Source organism: Pholcus phalangioides, unplaced genomic scaffold (genome assembly GCF_987345545.1).
Source record: "Pholcus phalangioides strain wild (caught in Gottingen) unplaced genomic scaffold, Ppha-v1.0 ptg000008l_1, whole genome shotgun sequence".
Lineage (NCBI taxonomy): Eukaryota > Metazoa > Arthropoda > Arachnida > Araneae > Pholcidae > Pholcus > Pholcus phalangioides.
This window is the reverse complement of record NW_028301601.1, coordinates 36,885,865-36,907,592: the sequence shown is the minus strand read 5'-3', so window position 1 is coordinate 36,907,592 and position 21,728 is coordinate 36,885,865. Positions and strand designations below refer to the sequence as shown.

The following is a 21,728-nucleotide window of genomic DNA, read 5'->3' as shown; positions in this document are numbered from 1 at the left end:
TGCCATGTTCATATTAATCTATTTATCGAGAAATTAATCTTTTTGTATAATATAGATAAATAATCTTGTTTATTTCTGAGTTATTCAATGATGTCATATTAAAAAAAAAAGGATTATTGTTGCACTTAAACTTAAGGGTTTAATTAAGCTCAAGTGTTTTGATTTGTTTTTCCCCATGAATCACTACTTATACAAATACAAATGCCACAACAGACAATGCCCAATGAAGTGGATGAAAAAAAGATGCCCATAAAAAATATGGATGTTGAATACATACAGTAGAATGGTACACACCACACATGCACCCCACCCAGTAGTGGGCGGGGTGCATGTGTGGTGTAGCAGTAGTAGGTAGGGCCTCCAAAAAATGGCACAGGGATCCATGATGTTCTTAAGTCAGCCACCTTGTTGGGCAATTTGCCTGTTGTGGCGGTGTATTTGTATTTGCTTTCATTCAGATATGTCTATACAACTTGAAATGCAAGCAGACTTTTGCAACAATGCAACTTTTCTGTCCACTTAATAAGTACATCACACAAAGTATTAATTTTTTATTGTGAAGAAACGTGTTTTCACCATTTACTATGTTGTTGAGTTTGAAATGTTTTGAAGACAAAAGTGATCAAATGTGGGATGTCAGGGAATTGCTGCTGTATTTGCATTGGATTTCTCTCATCACATATCTTCCTCATTGTGCATGAGGTATATGTGTACCCCCTTCAGTTTTAAGTGGTTTTTGATTATTTTTTCTTTCATGTACTCTTTGATTATTTTTTCTTCTTTCAGACCTGTGGTACACATGTGTACCTAACTCAAGTGGTCATAGTAAAGATATTGACCCAAATTTATTAATTCAACGTTTTTTTTCCTTTTTAAAGGGCATTTTGACATACAATAAACACAAGTTAGTATCTTTCTTTTTACCCAATAGTCAGTTTTGATTCAGCTGTGAAGATGCATTACTGAAATTTTTATAAAAATATTTTTCCCTTTAATTTATCTACTACAAATGCAGGATTGTGTTTGTTTTTCTAAAAAATGTGGATGTCCAAGAGAACTCCTGTATTATTAGAAGTTATTACTACAATATATTAAAGGGATAAAGGTTCCAAACCTTTTTTTTATTGTTATGATTGGAGATTTGATGAGTGTTGTTTCAATTTATCAGAAATTAATTCATTGGAAAATCAATTATCGTTCAGCAGTTTATGCCGGTCAGTGTATGTGAACAAATATTTCACATTTTCAGAGACAAAATTTTTTTTCTTTACTGCTTAATTTCTAGAAAAATTTTGACTTAATATTCCCATTAAAACGAAAAAAAATATATATATTTCCGCAACATGTTTTTGGCGAGTTTTGGCGGTACATACGAAAGCGAAGTTAGCGGCGGGATCCGAAATATCTGGTTGGGGAGCGGAAACGTTTGACAAGAAGAGAATAATTCCGCCAGGCCGTCCTACTCGCTGCACGTGCGCCCTCGCGTTCTTTTCCGAATGTTTTAGTTTTGTTGTCAGTCGATCGTGTTTATAAATTTTGTGTTATCCCGGAACTCTGGTGGGTGGAATGTTTAATTATCATCATAATATTAAGTGAATAGATTCCTTCATTAACTTGTGGATGACAAGATTTTGAACCGGTTCGGTGTCTGAAACAACCTCTTCTAACAAGAATGATGCTCAGCTGGTCTTCTTCCTCTGTGTGCCAAGAGCAATCCCTCCAGATCGATATTGAATTCTACGGATTTCTCCTGTGCCGGCGTACCTGAATTGAATTGAGATTCTTCGTTTATCGTCATCGATTTCGGCATTTTGGTCGTGCTGTTGAGTTCATTTGTGTCGCCTCCTTCGTCAATAGGTCAGTGAAGTGTTCTGTGAATGTCGCAAACAATACTTGAGTGTGATGACAGAATACAATTATACTTGAGCGCTAAGGAGTTCCTACATCTTCCCGTGTATTCCGTAATAGGCACGGCGAACAAAAATAATAACGACGAGAGAGATCCTCGGAAACAGTCTCCTCCGCTCGAATCGGTGAGCTTCATTCAGACTCCCACCATGGATATAAAAGTCATGGGGCTTCACAAAAGCAGCACTTTCAGCAATTTCGGCAATCATAAAATTGGTAATTGGTTCTCGACCCTTGGACGTCCGCGAAGAAAAGTCAATTTCCTGAAGAATTCCAAAAGTCTCAGTAAGTTATTTGATTTCGAGTTCATTTGGATCGTGTATTTAAAATGCAATTTCACAACCTTTGAAAAAATTTTGATATTTAACGATAAAATTGTTGCCGAGATATGGATATAGACAGGGCCGCAACTAGATGCTTGGTCTCCCGAGGCAAGTGCGCATTTTGGCGCCCCCTTGTAATTTTGAAGAGGAGGTTTTTAGAATAAAATTTGTACCCTCTCTCTCTGGTCCCCCCTAGTTGCGGTCCTGGATATAGACACTATTATGAAAATTTGAGGCGTCTTGATGTGATGTCATGAAGCCAGTATTTTCAACCTGTTGCTCGCGAGTAACACTTGCAGCAGCACTGAAGTGTATGTGCTAGATTTCGTACTCAACAGGTATTGAACACCTCAAAATTCAGTGGTTCTCAAACTTTTGTAATCTCTTTGGCTTCCCACAATATTCTAATTTAGAAAGAGAATAATAGTCTTCAAAGCACCGGACACACAGGCACAAATGAATATCGATAGATCACCCCGACGCCTGTAGGAGCCGCGACGTGCACTTTGAGAACCACTGCCCTAATTAAAAACTGCATTCAAGTTGATTCTAAAAAGTGTAATTATACTGAATTGAATGTACGCAAGTGTGAGAATTATCAAAATGTTGCTTTCATGATGATGGTGCTCGATTGAAAAAAAAAAAAAATAAAAGTTGAAGACCGCTATGTTAAAACGGTAGTGGAACCTCTACCTCTCGATAACGATCCCCCCTTGGGATCAAAAATGTTGTTCACTAACATGGTACTCGTCAGCCGCTTTTAATAAAGCAGACGTTTTCTCTAGGGAGATCTCCGTTAACGTGGAGTGTCCGTTATGGGAAGTTGCTCTGTAAAATTTAGTTTTAAAAAAATGACTAAATGAGGAGGTTCCATTTTTCGCAAGAGTCCTTTTGAATTTCTATGCTAATTTTTTTTTTAATGTTAATTATTAACTGTGAAGCATTTCTAGCAACGCTTTTTATTTATTTATTCACCGTTTTCATTTCTCATGTTAAAATTTTCGAAGTTGTCTTTCGACACAGAAAATACAGTTATTCGTGTTTTGTTTGGGATATATCGAATATTTTGTATTCGATATTCAGATGCCAGAATTGTAAAACTATTTTGCTTTATTGAATTTTCTCGGTTTTTTTTAATCAATTTTTCCAAGCATATCGTTTGGAAATTTCTTGGAAAGCCAAATGCTATTTGATCTTTCACCGTTAGAAAGATTTACAACATTAGGATTGATTCTGGCTTGATTAAATCCATTTTTGAATGTGTGTAACGAGAAATTTTTCTATTAGTTCTGTGACGCCGACGTGAAGCGTCGTAAGCAAACATTGCATGTTTCACTTTTATTTTTACTTTCATTTATAAAGCTTGTGACATTAAGACGTGTTACTCCTTAGTGCGAACGGGTTTACTCGTGCTTACGATCGTCATTTGTCAACGTAACTAGTTTCTTGACCTTTGGGTCTGCATTTAAATGATTCACATCTGTTCACACGACCAGTTTTCTTCGTTTTATGTGCCGGGCTGATCCGATTCCTTGCAAAGGGATTCCTTCGAGCAAAAATGTTTGTATTGGTATTCGTATATTTGATGGAAACGATGTTCTCAAAACGGCTTTTTAGGCAGGAATAAAGCAAAGCATGTATTTGACTAACATCTGCTGAGCTTTTCAGAAAAATTGAATAAAGAGCCATAGAATTTTGGATCAGTGACAGGTGGTAGTTGCTTGACTGTACAGATAGTTTCACGTTCGCATGAAAACATGCTAAATCACGCATTTTTCTTATTTAGCTAGTACCGGCTTACGTCTAGCAGATTCAAGACGTTCTTGGATATCTGCCAACGTTCTCTTCCAAGATACTTCGTTTTTATACTTTGAGGGTGAAGTTTGATTCCATCAAAATAAGCTGTCCGGGAAAATTGGTTGCTCTTGGTACGGTAACCTTTTCTCAGAACAATGCTCGCTCAATTATCGTTGTGTTTAGACAACGGATTAAAAAAGAAAAGTTCTGTAACGACATTTTGAGTGAGAGACCCTGATTAATTCCTCAGCTTTTATGTTTTTTAATGAGAAAGGAAACCCGTTGAAAATATAGGTCTTAAATACAGTGTGTTAAAAAAACACAGATGTTTTGACTTTTCTACTGACATTTTTTGCCAGCTTTTTTTTTCAATCAGAAAATGTTCCTGGCATATTTAATGTAAAAATATTGGTTTCATAGAATCGCTTGAATTTTCCTTTTCTTACGGGACGTACGACTTGGTAATGGAATTCCGAATCGATTTTCTCACTCTCTACGTTTATACAAGATTCTTCCCAGGCATCATAAGCTTGGGCCCTGGACAAACAAATTTATGCCCCCCCCCTCCCCACATATAACGTTCTTTGAGGTTGTCAGAGTCATGGGTGTTTGTGTTCCATAGGTGCTACCATCTCTTTTCCATATTTTAAATTTAAAATGGCATGACATCATGCAACAATAATGTACAATTACTACCAAAATAAGTTCTCATGTTTTCTTTGGCATTAGCTTACTTTGCCGTTTTATCTAGGCTTATTGATCTTATTACTTATGGGAACAGTCAAATTTTTTTAGAGCAATCTGAATATTTGGGAACCTTTCAACAAGATTGTGGAACTTTTGTAAAATTTCACAAGGAGAAATTTTTCATTCCCCTTTTAATTGACAAAAAATTGCTGAAATTCTTAAAATTATTATCAAAATCAGTATTATAATGCAGTACAACGTTGCTGGAATATTAGGGATTTGTGAAAGACTTCGTTCTGTTTTGCAATTAATCTTTCCCAAAATACATTGATATTGCTGCTTTTCGAGATGTCAGCTGCAATATAAATGCATCACATAATGCAAAATGGCATGCTATTCTAAAATTGTCCCTAGAAGAAAGATCGACAAAAGCAGTATTTTCTTCTTCTTCTTCTACTTCTTCAAACACATTGTAATGTTTTCTGACTTCGTTCTATGAAAGGTAGATAAATAACTGAAACATAAAAGACAAATTTTTGGAGCCCCTGAAAATTAGTTGGCCCTGTTATCACATGTGCCATGTGATAAACAGGTCCTGATTCTCCTCTCTCTCTCTCTATGGTGCTCTATTGCAGTTGTGACTGTATCCTTAAATATCTTTTCTACGGTCGTCTTTGTAATGTATAAGAAATTCGGAAACCTTTGACGTGAAATTCTTTCACAAACATATTTTAGATAATAAATGCCTTCAGATAAGATAATGAATTTTCAAAACTATGAACGAGCGGCGGACAAGATATTTATTTTTACCATTCTTCACGGTCGTAAATATTGATTCATCGCGTTTGCACCTGACGTTCTCGCGTGTTAATCTAGTGATGAAATAAGTTTGGTTATCTCTTCGTCTCTGTATCTCATTTTGTCGTTGTTTTTTTTCGGGGGTCTTAAGGTTCTCAAGTGCTTGATATTTGTACAGTTCTTTTTTACATTTCGTTGAAAAAATACCAGTTTGAATTAAAATAATTTTAAATTATTAAACAGTCAATGATCAGTCTTTTGTTTAAAAGAATGAAAATTGTTTCCTCCTGATTTGTGTCGAAATCAAACCGTTCAGCCTATGTGTTGTCAGTTTTGTCTGCTTAAAATATAATACGTGCGATAAATTTTAAAACAGTATTTTATTCATAATTTATTGATCATTAAAGAAACGGTATAGGCCTAACACCGGCCATTGATCACGTGTCCATTGCTGTAATGACCATATACTTGTGTATCTCTTCTAACAACTCTAGTTTGTTACAATCGAGTCGATTTAACACCGTTTTTCCCACTAAGGGGTCATTCAAGTATTACGTCATCGTCGATGGGGGTTTCCGATTTGCTGACTTGATGACAAGGGGGTAGGGGTTGGTTAATGCTTACGTCATCGACCACCCTTTATGAAAATATGAGTTAGGATTCAGAGGGGCAGAGCTGATGACGAAATTTTGCGGACAAGAGGGGGGGAAGGGGGTCAAAAATGGCTAGAAATTTGCTCACGTAATACTTGAACGGCCCCTAAGATACACTTTTTTCCAGGACACTTAGTTGGAGCAATCTGATGTGCTTAGGACCACAATTAGATGCTTAGTCAGCCGGAGCACACCAGCACCTCCTAGAGATAGAGAGGATATCTCTCTATCTCTAGGAGGTGCTGAGCACACAAACATTTTGGCTTCTCCCTTGTAATGCCCAAGGAGAGATTAAAGGGCCAAGTTTGCTTCCCCTCTTTTCCAGCGTGCGAGTAACAACACCCGTCGGCTCTCTCCCCCCCCCCCCCCAGTTGCGGCCTTGTGTGGGCTATTGTATGTGATAATTTTTCAGGTGGTTGCTGTGGTCTGTTACACAAACTGGCAGAGAGTGAGTCTATAATGCTTGCATTTTTGTGATTAACGGGTCTTTAGCTCATTCTCGCGAGACTTTATATAGGAGCCGGTTTATATTTACTAATGGGAGTTTGAGAGTACCCCAAAAAACTAACTTTGGTCGATCGTCAGTGCATAATTGCTTGTAAATCGAAACCTGGCTTTCACGATGTGAAGATTATGCACATGGCAGCATAGCGGACTTTTGGCATTGGTGCTAAGTGCGTGAAAGATGACATGAATTAATATTATTTACTGTGATAATTTGACTTCAAATATGCCATTTGATTTGCTAATGTGCCGGGTTTGAACGGATCTTAGGAGTCAGTACAGCTGCATCGTAGTGGTGTTAGGAGAGAAGGCGGAACACACTGAGTAGTTGTTACAGTCGGGTTGAAAAATAGATTCCGTATGAAACATTTGGTAAGCTTTTGATTTCTGCTTGCATATTTAAAGTAGCGGTTGTCAGATTTATTTGCTTAGCTCGTTTCTAGTAGGAGGAGAAAGATTTAAAGCAAACAGGGAGAACGTTTGTCACTGTTTCAGGAAGACGTCGTTTGGGAATGATTTCAAATCCAAGTTTATTCTGTTCGAATATGAAAAAAAGAGGAAGAAAAAACTCGTTTCCCCAAAATAGATTTCTACCCCTTTTTTTATTCATTGAAAAGGTGGATCTTCCCGACTTCAGCGCAACGCACATTTGTTTATGCATTCGCAAAGTAGGAAAAGAAAATTGTGCACAAATTTTTAAAGGGAACGTTCAAATATTATTTATAATTTGTGGTTTGTATGTCGTTTGCAGTAGCGTGAAAAATAACGTGAATGAAGGGCAAGGTCGCGTCAGTAAAGTTTGGTTGTATATTTTCGATCATATTCGGTAAACACACGCACACACAGAACCAGATAAAAGATTTATATACGTTGTGGGTGGAGTTTGTATTTGACTTCTGATTTCTACAACTATGTATGCTACGTCATCCACTGTAGCTTGACTCATGCCAAACCGTAACGAAAACAGCAATTGTGATTTGCCGTTGCACAATTAAGTGAAGTGAAAGTCAGTTGAATTAGTCACCAAAAACTGATGAACTATGTATGAAATTCGGCTCGTAATACAGAGGCAACCTTCCAATTCTCGCAGTGTGCAACCAACGGAAGGAAACTGGAATGTGAAACTAAGAATAAGTTTACATGCTTTCAGTAGAATTAATATTTTTGTTAAACCTTTATTCATTAGTCTAATCCTTTCGACGGGAAGATTTGCTTTGATACAGGAAGTGTAATGTGCAGAAAGTTTTCCTTGAAATTCCATCACACCTTTCGTCAATGCGCCTTAATGTACGATCATCTACGCTTATTTCTTTTTTGCTTAATGGTTTTTTTTTTCATTCGATTTTTTTAAAAATCAATTATTTCCCACACGTAAGTAGTTGGCGCCTTAAAACTTTATGAGGATACAGTCGAATCCCGTTTTAACGAATGCCGTTATAGCGAAAAAAAAAATCTCGTTTTAACGATCACTTTTCTAATCCCCGTATAAGTTTAAATAGGAATAATTTAAAAACCTTTAATTCCTTTATAACAAAATTTCCTTATAACGAAGTGATTTTTCCGATTTCTCGACTATAGTAGAAATTCATCGTTCTTGTTGGTCTAAGCTTTTTTAATCTGCATTCCCCATTTTCTTTATTACAATCTTCGAATTATCTTGGCAAGTTTTCCAGTGAGATGAATAATTTCCTGTTTGAGTTGTGTTTATAATAAAATTTGTCTGGCAGTTCTTGAATAACTACAGCCTGAATGAAATAAATGTGATGAATGAGTAATTTTTGTTCATTGCTGATCAATTTTCTTCAGTATCCTTCTTTGGGATGGGAGAATTTTTGTTTTAATGGAGCAAATGAACCAATAAACGTTTATAGTTACGAAATCCTTATCGTGTGTGAAGTTTTTCCTCTTAGGCCCGGATTACACTATAAAAGTTTTATTAAAGTTCTTTTATAAGACTTCAAAAATGCAACCAATAAGCGTATCGATTACATTCGAGCAAATGTAACTAGTGGGCTCATTGGTTGATTTTTTTCAAGTTTTATAAATTACTTTTTATCAAACTTTTGTAATTCCGGCCTTAAACCTAAAGCATTGTAAAATTATTTTTCACCCTACGTTCTTACCAAGTTCTTTGTGATCTATAAATTTGAGTTTCCATAAATCTGAACCCAACTTGTCTTTATGTAAGTGTTATGTTTATGTGCTTCAGTGATCCAATAATTGTTTCCCTCATTCACTAGATCGTGCGCTTCACGTTGTTGTGCCCGTGGCTATACACGTGGGCATTCACATGCGTTCTCGATCTTCTATCCTCGTACTTGTGTCTGGCACTAGAACTATCTGAGAGGCAAGTGTTATTGCTCGCCAGAGGTTTTGATCGATATGTCAATCACGTCTTCACGCAGAAGCGGCCATGTTGAAATGATTAGGCGTTCTTTTTTATTTCTATTTTCAGTCGTGCCACCTTTGTTTTTTTATTGGCATGGAGTTCAGTATGACACACCTTTTTTTATTGCCATCCAGCTGCTCCGAAATGAGTTTGGCAAAATGATTATTAGGATCCCACACAAAATGTACCGTTTAGTCGGATTTACATGGAAAACTGATTAGAAGGCTGCAGAGGCCCTACTTTTTAGCATGTACTGATCAATTTATGATTATTAATTACATTTGGCTGTACAAAGTGAAAGTTCGAAAACAATTTTCGAGATGATGTGGAAAATGCATACTAAAGTGAAGTTAAATTTTATTTTGACTATACTCAATGTGCTGATAAAATGACAAAAAAAAGTCAAATTTAAAAATATCGAGCGACATTGCTTGGATTATTTCAGATTGATCCCATAATATGAACAATTAGTTATCATTTGTGCGTGTTGTTTCTAATTTTATTTTAGAAGAAACTCTTCCGAGGCGGTATTTCAAACTCTGCTGCTGATATTCAGATAGAAATCGCATCACCACTGAAATTTCAGAAGTTTGGCTATTTGGGCTCCAGAAGAAAAAGAACAGCTCATTCGACGAAACGTAGACGACATGCGGTATGCGGTTTCCTCCCCGATGACGTCACCAAAATAAGCTTATGAAACAAGTCTTGTAGTTAGTTTTATTCATTTTTTCCCCCAGCTTGGGTTTGTTCATAACAGTCATTCCCTATAATTCAAACGAAGGGGAGATTCGGTGGAGAGAGAGAGAGAGACTAAAACCCACTTATTTTAGTCATTTCCTACGAAATTTTCTAATTTTTGTTCGAACAAAGTGATTTGTGCATTTGCCATTGAAACCATTCTGTGGCATGCTTCACTCTTCTATTTATTTCAAGCTGTCCTGATCTTCGGCTCCTCTGGTTACAGTTAGCTTCCCCCTCCCTTCATTAGTCCTACGTGTATGCTATGCCTCATAAAGACTGCAGCGTCTCGTATTTATTCATCCGTTTATTGGTTAGGTCTGTCTTGTCGCTTTCGCTCTTGAATGAAATGCCCGATGTTGTCAAGTGGTACAAATTTAGATCTAATGGCGTATAAACGAACAAAAGCAATAAGATTGAATCAAAATGTTCATGTTGAAGGGGGAAAAAAAACCATTATTTAGAAATCTTTAAAATGTTTTTTGTGCAGTTTTTATTTAATTTGCCATAATGCAGTCACATGTTTCCGATACATTTTTCCACGGAAATCTGTACCTGCAACAGTTATTTTATGAAAAGAAACTATTTTGCCGATGAAGTCAGTATTATCATAAATTCGTTGGGAATCGTATCTAATTATCTGTTTATTACAGGCCATTTTCTTATTGATGAAAAAATTATTATTTCTTATTGATGAAAAAATTATTTCTTATTGATGAAAAAATTATTATTTCTTATTGATGAAAAAATTATTATTTCTTATTGATGAAAAAATTATTATTTCTTATTGATGAAAAAATTATTATTTCTTATTGATGAAAAAATTATTATTTCTTATTGATGAAAAAATTATTATTTCTTATTGATGAAAAAATTATTATTTCTTATTAAAGAAAGTATTTTTCTTCATTTTATTTTACCTGTTGACGATTTTGATACCTTCGGTTTGTGAATAACGAAACTCGTTCTTCGCTCTCCAGTGACGTGATTATCTACCTAGAGTGTTCCAAAAGTGAAAGCAAATTTGATTAAGTCACGCATGTATTTTTTGACTAGTTCTTTGAGTATGCGAGTAAGATATTTTCAGCAGTGTTTCGTCGTTTGATTTTCCATGACAGTGGATGATGAGTGCGAAATGAATATTCTCGCCAGTTGAGAAATCTGCTCAGGAATGAGATTTTTTTACATAAAAGGACAAAATTCAAACAAATGAACCCGATCTAAAATTGAGTCCATGTCAATCATCTTTTTGGCCGAAGAGGATGAGTTGGTGGACGTCATGGAGTATAGAACTATTGTCATATCGCGTGCAGTGTGATACACTTTCAAAATTCAAATTCCTAACTTTTGTACAGTATAGATGTGCAAACTTTTATGCTTTCGGTTCATATTTCTCTTGTAATTATTTTGCGAGTCGGAAAAATGTTTAATCAAGTCTTCGACGATGGAATACGAATGAAAAACACCGATAACTTCTATTCGAACATGCATTAACTGATGTAGAGTTTTTTTTAAAAGTCACTGAATCTGCGTAGTTTACCCAATTTTACTCCGTTTCATGTCCTCTGTGGTATACAATAATGAAATATTTTTTAAAACTTCTGTGTGAGCCATAATTTGTATACCTAATGGACACACTACCGCATGAATGAGGTCTTTGAACATCTGTTCAATTCCAAGCATTTTGTACAAACTTCGCAGATTCCGCGCATTCATATTCTTACGTGTGTGAAGTTCTATAATTTTTTAATCATGCCAGTTTCATCGTACTTGACCGGGGCTGTTGCATTTCTTCTCGTCGGCCCCGGAAAGGATTATGTTCAGAAAAGGAGGGGGGGGGGGAGTTGTTCCCTTCTCCCGTTTTGCAGACTATTTCAACTGTCAAAATTTCTAAGTGTACATTCTTTTGTGGGTGGGTGGGTGGGGGGGGCATTCGGCTTGGAGCCCCAGGGCACTGCTCCGGTTGGCCAAACCTAGTTATGGGCTTGTATTTAACACTGGAGCGAATAAAATGACATTTTTCATTCAACTCAGCCTTGTTGAATATCTGTAATGGTGAACTGTTTTCCTTTAGTTCTCAGAAGTGTTTGGTGCCAGTGTTTGTCACCGTGGGATTCGACAGCATCTTGGCAGAAAAAAAAACATGAAAGGAAAAGAAAATCCGTTCCGTTAGTTCTTGGGTTCCTTCCGGCTGTCGCTGATCTTTCATTATGTTATGCGCCAAGTAGTGCGACCAATGGAGAAACGTTAAGTACATTCTTATTGATAAAATCGGATCCTCATTATCTTGCTCTTAAGATGATAAATGCACATATTAGTGCAGAGAAGTGATCCGTGAAGAGAGACGTTCAGCACGCACATGACAAAGAGGAAAAAAAAACAAAACTGTAAAATATGAAATTGTGAATGAGAAATTCCTATAAATTTTCAGGCCTTACTCATAATTAAGAAAATTATTTAAATAAAAATTAAATTAAAAAATGTACACAAAACGCCAATACCAAATGTTTGATTCGATATCGCACGTATTAAAAAGTAGTAACTGCAGAAAAGATATTGAGTGTCGAATACTCGAATCCTGATACTTGGAGCTTAATCAATTTTCTCAGTTTTAATTCTTTGCTTTTACCAAATCCCTTGATTATTAACTAAATGATATAAAACTAAAAAAAAAAAAAAGTGCACTTTTCTTTCTAAGGTCTAATTTATTTCTTCCAGACATAATCGTGAATCACGAGGAACACTCGTATGAAGAATTTGAATGCGTTGAAATTACTTATTTCTTCCATTGTTATTTTAAAGACATTTGTTTTTGACATTCGACGCTGTTTCAGCTGAACAATTTTGAGAAATTTTCTGGCCCATAAAATCAACTTACATTTTGTGGCGTGATGTGAATTTATCTTCGCTAATAGTTTTTTTATCTGTATGATTGAGTGTGCTCATGGTGATTGGATTACCTACGAAAGAATAAAGGAAATACTTCAAGTTGATGAAAGAAAATTGTACAACAGTGAAGTGCTGAAAAGTGCGTCTATGTGTTTTTTCTACTACTATATTCAATAAATATACTAGTGAGTTTTTTCCCTCTCTCTCTCTATTTTTCTTCCTGTTTTGTTGTTGGACTTGAGCCATGAAATAATCAGCGCCCGCGTTTTGTATGATTTCTGTTCACGTGACTGCTTTTTTTTTTGTCATACATATCTTTTTTCACGTGCTTCGTTCAGTACAATTTCTTCCCCATTTGTGAGTAAGGAAGGCTGTGTTGATCCTATCTATCACTAGTTCGTTTCTTTTGACCGTTTTGGTTGGGAAAATTCATCGCTTGAATGCCTTCAATCCGCTGAAGGTCAGTCAGGGGCTAAATTTACCGTACGCCCGCTCATTAATATCATCCAGGACTCCTATTTCTTTGTCGCGATGACCGCCACAGCTTTTTCTTTTGTTCATTAGCTTTATTTTTATCCGTTGACCGATGGATAAGGTGAAACCGATCTAGTTTCAGAGGAACACGGAAGACACTTAGTTTTTATCCAGAAATTGTCCGCATATTTATTTCGATGTGATGTGAATAATAATGACTTTTGTTTTCTTGGTATTCTAACATTTTATTGAGTTGTAAACAGAGTTGAGTTGTTGCTGTGTACAGTATATCCGGAAAATATTTGAAAAAGACGTGTGTGTGTGTTCAAACTTCCCGAATTCTTTTCCTGATCATTCAAACATTTCCCATTGAAGACTTTGATTCTTCTCTATACAAAATTGATGAGTTCATAAATTATGTTACGTTTACCTCAGTGACAAAATTTTTCGCTGATCATAGGGAAAGATTTGGAGACTATAGCAAAAAGGACCAACTTCAGTAACCAAAAAATACAAAAAGTCTTCTTATAATTTTTCTTTTTTTCAAAGACAGCAATTAAAACAAGGTTAGGCAAGACAGGAGTAACCGATTCCGGCAGTTCATCGGAATATCCCATGTTAGAATTAGTGTCTTTATGATGTCATGGAACATCTTAAATTCCTCTGCCAGTTCCCTTAGCATTGTATCGAACTTAGTCATTAGAGCATGTTTCATTGCCGTGGCTCCCAGAATGGTAAGGGTTCCAGTGCGAGGCCCGAGACGACTCTCATTTTTTCTTTTTTATACTTTCTCGCGTTATAAATTCAATAGTAGAGCCCCCCCCGCCATCAAAGATCCCAGACTTTCTGCAGGATGTGAGGTAAGGAGGTGCATGTTCATAGCATCATTACCGATAGCAACTCGGTCTTTCACTTCTCGAAGCACATGATTGAAGCAACTTTATAGTAATCATCGAAAATTATCGAATTTGTTGTACTAGTTCTGGCAAGTACTCTATCCAAAAATATTTGAATGATTTTTAAGTCCGAAAAATTCTTTGATGGTTTAGTTTTTACCAAGTTGAAGCAACAATGGGTGCATTCTTTTCGGAATAATCTTCGCATATTTTCAATTTAAAATCAATTTATCAACATGTAGAAGTTGGCCATACTTAAATTCCAATTAGAATGCTAGATTTTATTTTTTTTATTTTTGATGTGGATTATGTGACGAATTTTTTATTTCGACTTTGAATCTGTGCATCCAAGACGCTAGAGAGAAAAGAGATGCTTCATGGTGATCATCGGAAGTGGAGGATGGAGAACAGACAAGTGGAATATAATGTTGCGTGGGTAGTGGTTGCTATGGTAACCTTATGACGTGGTCTGTTCTTGTGCGAGGGGAGAACCAAGAAGAGAAAGAGGCATGTATGCTTTTATTGTACCGAAACGCTAACTTATTACCAAGTGGCATCTTTATAGTAACAGGTTCTTTTCAGTGCATTGACTCCAAGACGTACATCTTCTAAAAAACAGCTGCTCATAAACTTGCCTAATTAACTTACTGCTTTACACCATCGATGACATGCGCTAATTTATCCCGATTTTACGACGAAAACTTTCATACAAGAAGAGAGGACGGAGAGATTGAATGTATACTTGGCGCATGCATTTTGAGGAAGGTGTCGAATTGGTGTTGAAGAAGCATAGATTTCATGATACAATTCATTATCATTAGGCACGGGAAAAATGAATTGGTGTTTCTCATATGGAATCCCGCATCCTGTTATTTTTTCACATTTTGCTTGTCAAATACCCTTTTAGATTTTCGACAGCCACCAACTTTCGGAGCAGACATACAGGGTGATTCAGAAAATATAGAAAAAACTTTAAGATGTGATAGTATCCACCAATACAAACAATTGTCATGAAAGAACGCATGGTTTAGCATGAAACGCAAACTCACTAGCGCGTTTCGAAACGGTCTCTCCGCAAACGTTAAAACGGCATTGCTGTTGAAATTTATCGGCAGAAAAAGAACACCATGCATGCGAATGGTGCATTGACATTGAACATTGAAGGACCGGACACACCCCGCTTCCCATCTCAAGGAGATATCAAAGCGTTCCCGAAAGATGGGTGCATCCGGAATTTTATTAAATATGTATATGTATATATATCTATATAAATTTGTATAACAGAATAACAAGTCCAATTACAGGAGTATAAATCAACAAAATAATTATGATAAATCATGATCTAAGAATCGAAATCTAAATTGATATTATAGCGTCCTTGGGGCACGTAATCAAATTCCGTTGGTGGCGGTCCGTCCGCGTTCGTTGGATGTCACTAGTCATGTAGGCCGTACAACGACGAATCGATGTCATGTTTGCGTCACATGTCCTGGTCCAAGTGTCCAAGTCAGCCAATGTTCGCACACCCAGATGTTTTAGCTCATTCTAGGAACACATTCCTGTTCCATAAGCATGCGAATGGTGCAGCCAGACTTGCTGGAAGATGTTCGATATTCCAACTGCCCTCCGGTGGCGTATGTGGTTCCAGCACGTTGGAGCTCCAGCCCATTTTGGGCGAGAGGTACGGAACCATCTGGACGTCATTTTTCCAAACTGATGGTCCTGTAGCTTGGCCACCACGACCGCCCGATCTGTCTTATTTTGATTTCTTTTAGTGGGGACAGCTGAAGAGTTTGGTATATGAAACTCCTTGACTGTGAAGAGGACCTGATCGCAAGACTTTCGGCTGCTGCTAGGGAGGTTTGCGATAAAGGATATGCCTAGAATATTTCAGAGCTTTCGCCAATCCCTCCTTCGCCGCTGTTCTTCTTGCATCGCCGTTGGCGGTCGCTCTTTTGAGAAATTATTGTAAATTATTAGCATGTTTGCATTTCATTTTAGACCCATGAATTCTTTGATGAAAATTGTTTTTGTGTACTACCACCTGTTAAAGTTTCCCCCCCCCCCTCCATCTTTTCTGAATCACCCTGTATATGCAGTTGATCTCAGCGAAATTCTTATTTTCACGTATGACTTGAATCATTTTTTGTGTATTTGTGTGTGATCATTCTGACTTAACTATTCACTTGCTATAACAAAGACGGTCACGCTCTTTTTGAAACGAGATCCGTGGTTGTATTGAATTTTTACTCCTTTAATAATGTACAACCACGCCATTTTTCCATCTGTTCAACATTAGATATTCTGATAACTTAAGAATATTTCATTGTCGGAATCTTTTCATTTTTATTCTCAAGGAAAAGGAATTGGCGTTCGTCAAAAAAACGTGTCGTGGAGAATTCGCTTTTAGTTGTGCTTCCTTTCTTCTCCACTTTTATTGATCCGGCTCTGCTTGAGGCACATGCGTCATTTCATTGATTTTCTCTCCAACCCCTCTAATTCCTTTAGTAATATTATAAGTTCCCCGCCGCTAGAATTTCTATGAGCATCTCCATTCTGTGATAGTCGAGTGAGAGGAGGGGATGTTGAGAAGTAAAACGCGTGCGTGTAATGGAGTTCCGAAGCCCTCTCGAAAGATGGAGGAAAGCGATGAATGAAGCTTTCTGCCCAGATGACGTCATGAAATGCGAGCGCGTCGTTGTTGCCACTCGCCGAGATCCCCTTTCGCTCGTAGCACATGATTAGTAGTTCGGATTACTACATAAGAGCTTTGTAATGTTTCTGCTTAAGAAAAGGGGAAATTTCGGACAACGTACGCGCAATAAGATCGTAGGCGCCGCCAAGTGATGGGGGGACACAATCATGTCGAATGATCGAAATGATCTGTTTTGGCTTAACAATCTTGGTCGTTATTGCATCTATTTCCCGGAATTCCCTTCGTTTGAGTGCACTGTGAAACTTCTAATTTCCGGTTTTTTGGTGGTGAAAGTTTATTTAAGAAGAGATATCATTTACATATTTTTAGTGGTTCATCAGCAATTCACGCTCTTGTTTTGCTTTCAAAGGCAAAGACGTTCATGAACTGTGACGAATTTCTAACGGTACAATATACATAAGGTTCGCTTGATATTTGCAATTTTAGCAATATACGTCAAAACAGGAACAATCATTTTAGGAATTGACATATTTATACAAGTGTCTGCATGCCAATATACAGTGAATCCAACTCGTAACGCGTTCCCGTTTCGTACGTCCTATTTTCATGTCCAAACTCATTTTTACAGTAAAACCTCGCTACAACAATACTCGATATAACGATAAATCCCTCTACAACGATATCTTTCTTGGTCTGCAGAGTATCGATATATCGAGGTTTCACTGTACAGTAAAATTTCTTTTAACGGACACCCCCCAGATGCGGCTACCCCTTTTTTTACAGGCGATTTTTTTTGTCCCTCCGGGTGTCTGAAAAAGAGGTTTTACTGTAACTTTTTTTTGAAAAATGTTACAAGTCGGATCGCTATACATACTGGGTTTTCCTACCACCAGCCCCATGACTGGAAAACACGTGCAAATTTTTCTTCGTTATACCTTCGTGAGCTGGATTTCAAAATTATGAAAACCCAATAAGAACGAGAAAACTTGTCAGCATTTCCACAACCTTCGTGAATCAATCACCTTACCTTCGCTATTGATGGCTCTGAATATTGTGGCATACTTATTTATGTATCTGAGAGCGGTTGAATTAATAATATTTAAATACGTTCGCTCAAATGCATAATAAAAGAATTTGACAATTATTCCACAAGAAATTCAAGTGCAGTGTACCATCATTGCGTGACGATGGAGACGTTATTTTTTCTAGAAGCAGCAAATTAAAACGTCCAGGCATAGATTTTGTTTTTAACCGAAAAAAATATTTTATTTTTCTTTAAATGAGTATTTTTTTCTCCGCAATTTTGCGATAGAATTCTCGAAATACGAGACGGGCACTCGATTCTTTTTGTTTTTCAAATAAAAATTCACATTTTTCATCCATAACAAACGACTTTGTTGTTCATTGTGTTCTTTATCGTGCGTGCGGCGTATTACTGATGGCACCTATTTTTTGGTAGAGATCAGTGTTGTATAAAGATGAAAAATGAAAGCCTTTCTTTGGATTTTTCACTTTCTTGTGTGCTTAAATATGAAAATCGTTAGGAAAAAGTTAGCTGTGCAATTTAAAATTTATGAAAAAATGTCTCTTTTTATTTCAGCTGTAGTCGATGGTCAGGAATTCAATGCTTATATTCATTTTTGTCGTCCAATTTCATTTTGTTAGTGGATTTTTTTTTGTTCTCTGAATCTCTTCATCGTCCATTGGTCTTCTCGAAATACACCGTGCCTTTTTATTCAAACCTTGGAACTGCTCAATCATTATGAAAGATCGACGCAATCTTGCGAAAAAATAAAAAAAATATTAATTTGACTTCTTGGTAATGATTATGATTCCTCGATAAACATATTTTAAGATATTTTTTCTTTAAATAAAAAACAAAATAATCTGTGCAATAGGGGTTAAAAACTAAGATGGAATTTTTTGTGCGCACTTGATACATAACATATATTGATAACCTTTAACAATATAATTGTTTTTTTAATATATTTTGTTATCATTTGAATGAGTCACTCCCCCCCCCCCCCATATATTTTAAATCTTGCGAACGAGTTTTTCTACATATTTTATATTTTTTACTTCTTAAAGAGGACCGGAACTACAGTACATATCGTTCGTTACAAACCGGTCAAATAGTTTACTTACGTGTGGTAGCAAGAATTAGCCGATTTATCCGAAGTCATTGACAATGAATTAACATAATGCTCTATCTAGTTCTGGGGTAAAAAGTTACTTATGCTTTTAAATTAAAAATAATAATAATTTCGTATTTCGAAAGGTGAGTAATTGTTATGGAACAATGAAGCAGGGTGTGATCAGGTCGTTTTGATCGTGTTATAAATGGTGGTGGTTGTTATAATATTGCATTCACTACCGTTCAGACTTATGTTAGAGATATTATATATGTACTTATATATGTTATTATGTTAGAGATTGAATTTAAACTAGTTTTCCTCATTTTATTTTTTGTTGGAAATGGTTTCGTCACAAATTTAAATGCGTGTGAACAGTAAAGATTGATATTTCTCAATCAATTATATCGGTTTATTCCCTTGGTTGAATATTTTCCCGAAATTCTCTGACAGGTGACGAGCTGGCCAACGTTTTTCTAATCAGTGGTAATATGAAGACCCTGAATCTTCGAATTTCGAAATTTTACGCGTGTCACCACCCCCTCCCCTCCCACTCTTTTTTTAAATAATGGCTATGATTTTACCGTCAGCATCCAATATTCATATATGCTCTGATCAAACCAGAAAATGCGAACATCTACCTTGAGCATCATTTTTTTAACACGGATAAAAAAATTATTAATTCTGTCGTGTTTTCGGGACAGAAAACGAAAATAATGCAGTGGGGTTAATCGCAATCATAACCTGTCCGATTTTCGTACCGGATCGAGTTTGGTTGCGTTGAATATCATTGAAATATAAAACAAGACCCTGTCTTTGTTGTATGGTGCGGTTTCCCGGAACTTTTGATCATGCCTCAAGTCGTGATACTCATGTTTATTCACGCTTCACCCTTGTCACCCGGTTTCAAATGACGTATATGTGATTCACTGGGAAATGACTCACTAATTTTTCTCACGCGTCTGTCCCCCTCTCCCCCGTACGAATATGACGCGTACACTCTCGCTTCATTAAATTGTTTTATTCAGCCTTCTCATCATTTATTAGACGAAATTCCTTGATAGGCGGCTTTTTTTTTTTGCGTCAAGAACATGTTTGATTTCTGGATTTGAATACCTACGTCACGCTTCCATAAATTCTGACAATACACTGGTGATTCTGAAATGTATCGTGTAATCTCTATGATGTGTGTAAAGAGCTGAAGTATCGTATTTAATGATTCAAAAAATAACTTTGCTATAGATATCTTTGAATCGGAGATATTTGATACAAAAACAAGTACAAGTAGGAGAAGCTTAAGTTAGGTATCATCCCCGTAATTTCTATGAATCATCGTGTGTTTTTCCTTCCTTCCCTCCCTTTTTTCCCGTGATGAATGAGCCTTGCGATAAGCAGGTCCTTTCCTATTACTGATATCACCATTTTCAGCACTCCATAACCATAGTATAGGTGATGTGTCCCTACTGTGTATGAGATGCCTAATAAAAATCGGTTACATGCTCAAGAACTTTTGCATCCTTTATTGTGGTGTTTGTAAAGTATAATGCATACATAATATCCTGGGTTTTTTATGACTAATTATTTTGAAATTATTCAGTCATGCAATGGTTCTATTTCATCCCTATTGTTACCACTGTTGAATAATAATCTCTCTACCTTTTTTTATTTTAATACATAATTTTGGTATTGGGTAATTTAATTTATAGTTTAATATATATTTTAAAATTTAAAATAAATTAGATTAAAACTAATAATTTAATCTAATTGAATAGGTTGAGCCACAAGCTATATTATTCTATCCAGTATGAATGATTTTGTCCCCTTTGTGTTCAGATTTTTGCTACCATAAAATATATAATGTATGCAATGCATGTAGAAAATGATACTTGTTGTAATTTTTGTGTGCAAAAGCATTGACAAAATACATGATCCCACCTTTTGCTTTTTAAAATTCTTTCCCTTTTATACGTTGTTATTGCCAATATTATTTATATTCATTTTTGGTATCTGGTTATAGATATTAAATATATATCTTGCTCTCATTACAGGTGTCGTTCATGAGCACCCGAGAATCGGCTCTGATGGGGAAAGTGAAGAAGCGTCAGGAGCCTCTGATGAAGTTGTATCACCTGTCAAATTAAGAGCTAGAAGCAGGCGACTCAGCCAGGTGATCAATACCTTTTCATTATCAGTTTTAACTGCAGATACATTGGCAGCGTAAAAATTTCATTTTGATTAATTATTATTTGATGTTCGGTAAATGTATTTTTTAATAGTATACAAACTTCTTTAACCCTTTTATTATGCTTATCTGTTCATACTTTGTGTGTTTCAGCAAGATATCAGTAAACGTCTTTCTCTTCCTGCCGATGTGCATCTTCCAGAAAGTTTTATTGCCAAACAGTCAGTCAGTCCTACATTGGAAGGCCCCATCAGCAGGACGTTAAGGCGGCAGTCTCTGGTAAACAATTATTTATTATTCTGTAATTTATTTGACTCTTGAAGATCTTTTATATTGTGATTATATTACAGGGTTCCTAGTGATTAGGATAGTCAGGGAAATGAAAAATGGTCTTTGAAAGTCAGGGGAAAATGTAAAATATTTGGTAAAAGTCTGGGAAAAGTTCTGTGAAGTGAAAAACAAACTCGAAAAACAGATATTTGAAATTTTGAAAGGCTATAGGATTTTAAATTATATTTCCTTCTGTAGTTTTGGTCAGGGAAACGATCAAGTGAATTTCGCTGGGAACCCTATATTAATAATCTATAGGTAATTATGATGGAGATAATTAGATTTTCATGCTACCATGAAAAATTATTATATGCTGTAAAAACATGTGTAAGTGGGACACCTGCAGATCCATAGAAATCTATCTGAGTGAGG

General features: G+C 36.2%; 1 protein-coding gene across 3 annotated transcripts in view; it reads left to right on the top strand.

Annotated features, from left to right (window-relative positions):
• The window catches only part of LOC149084230 (cyclin-dependent kinase 17-like), a 55,033-nt gene that overhangs the window by 9,277 nt on the left and 24,028 nt on the right, over positions 1-21,728 (top strand). The window contains exons 1-3 of one of the 3 annotated variants that reach the window (XM_089234571.1): positions 1,798-2,193; positions 20,893-21,011; positions 21,180-21,305. In XM_089234571.1, the coding sequence (XP_089090697.1) occupies positions 1,878-2,193; positions 20,893-21,011; positions 21,180-21,305 (561 nt within the window). In that variant the 5' untranslated portion in view covers positions 1,798-1,877. Of the gene's footprint in view, positions 1-1,797; positions 2,194-20,337; positions 20,374-20,892; positions 21,012-21,179; positions 21,306-21,728 lie in introns of those variants that run through there. The other 2 variants (XM_089234574.1, XM_089234572.1) reach the window with 2 other exon arrangements.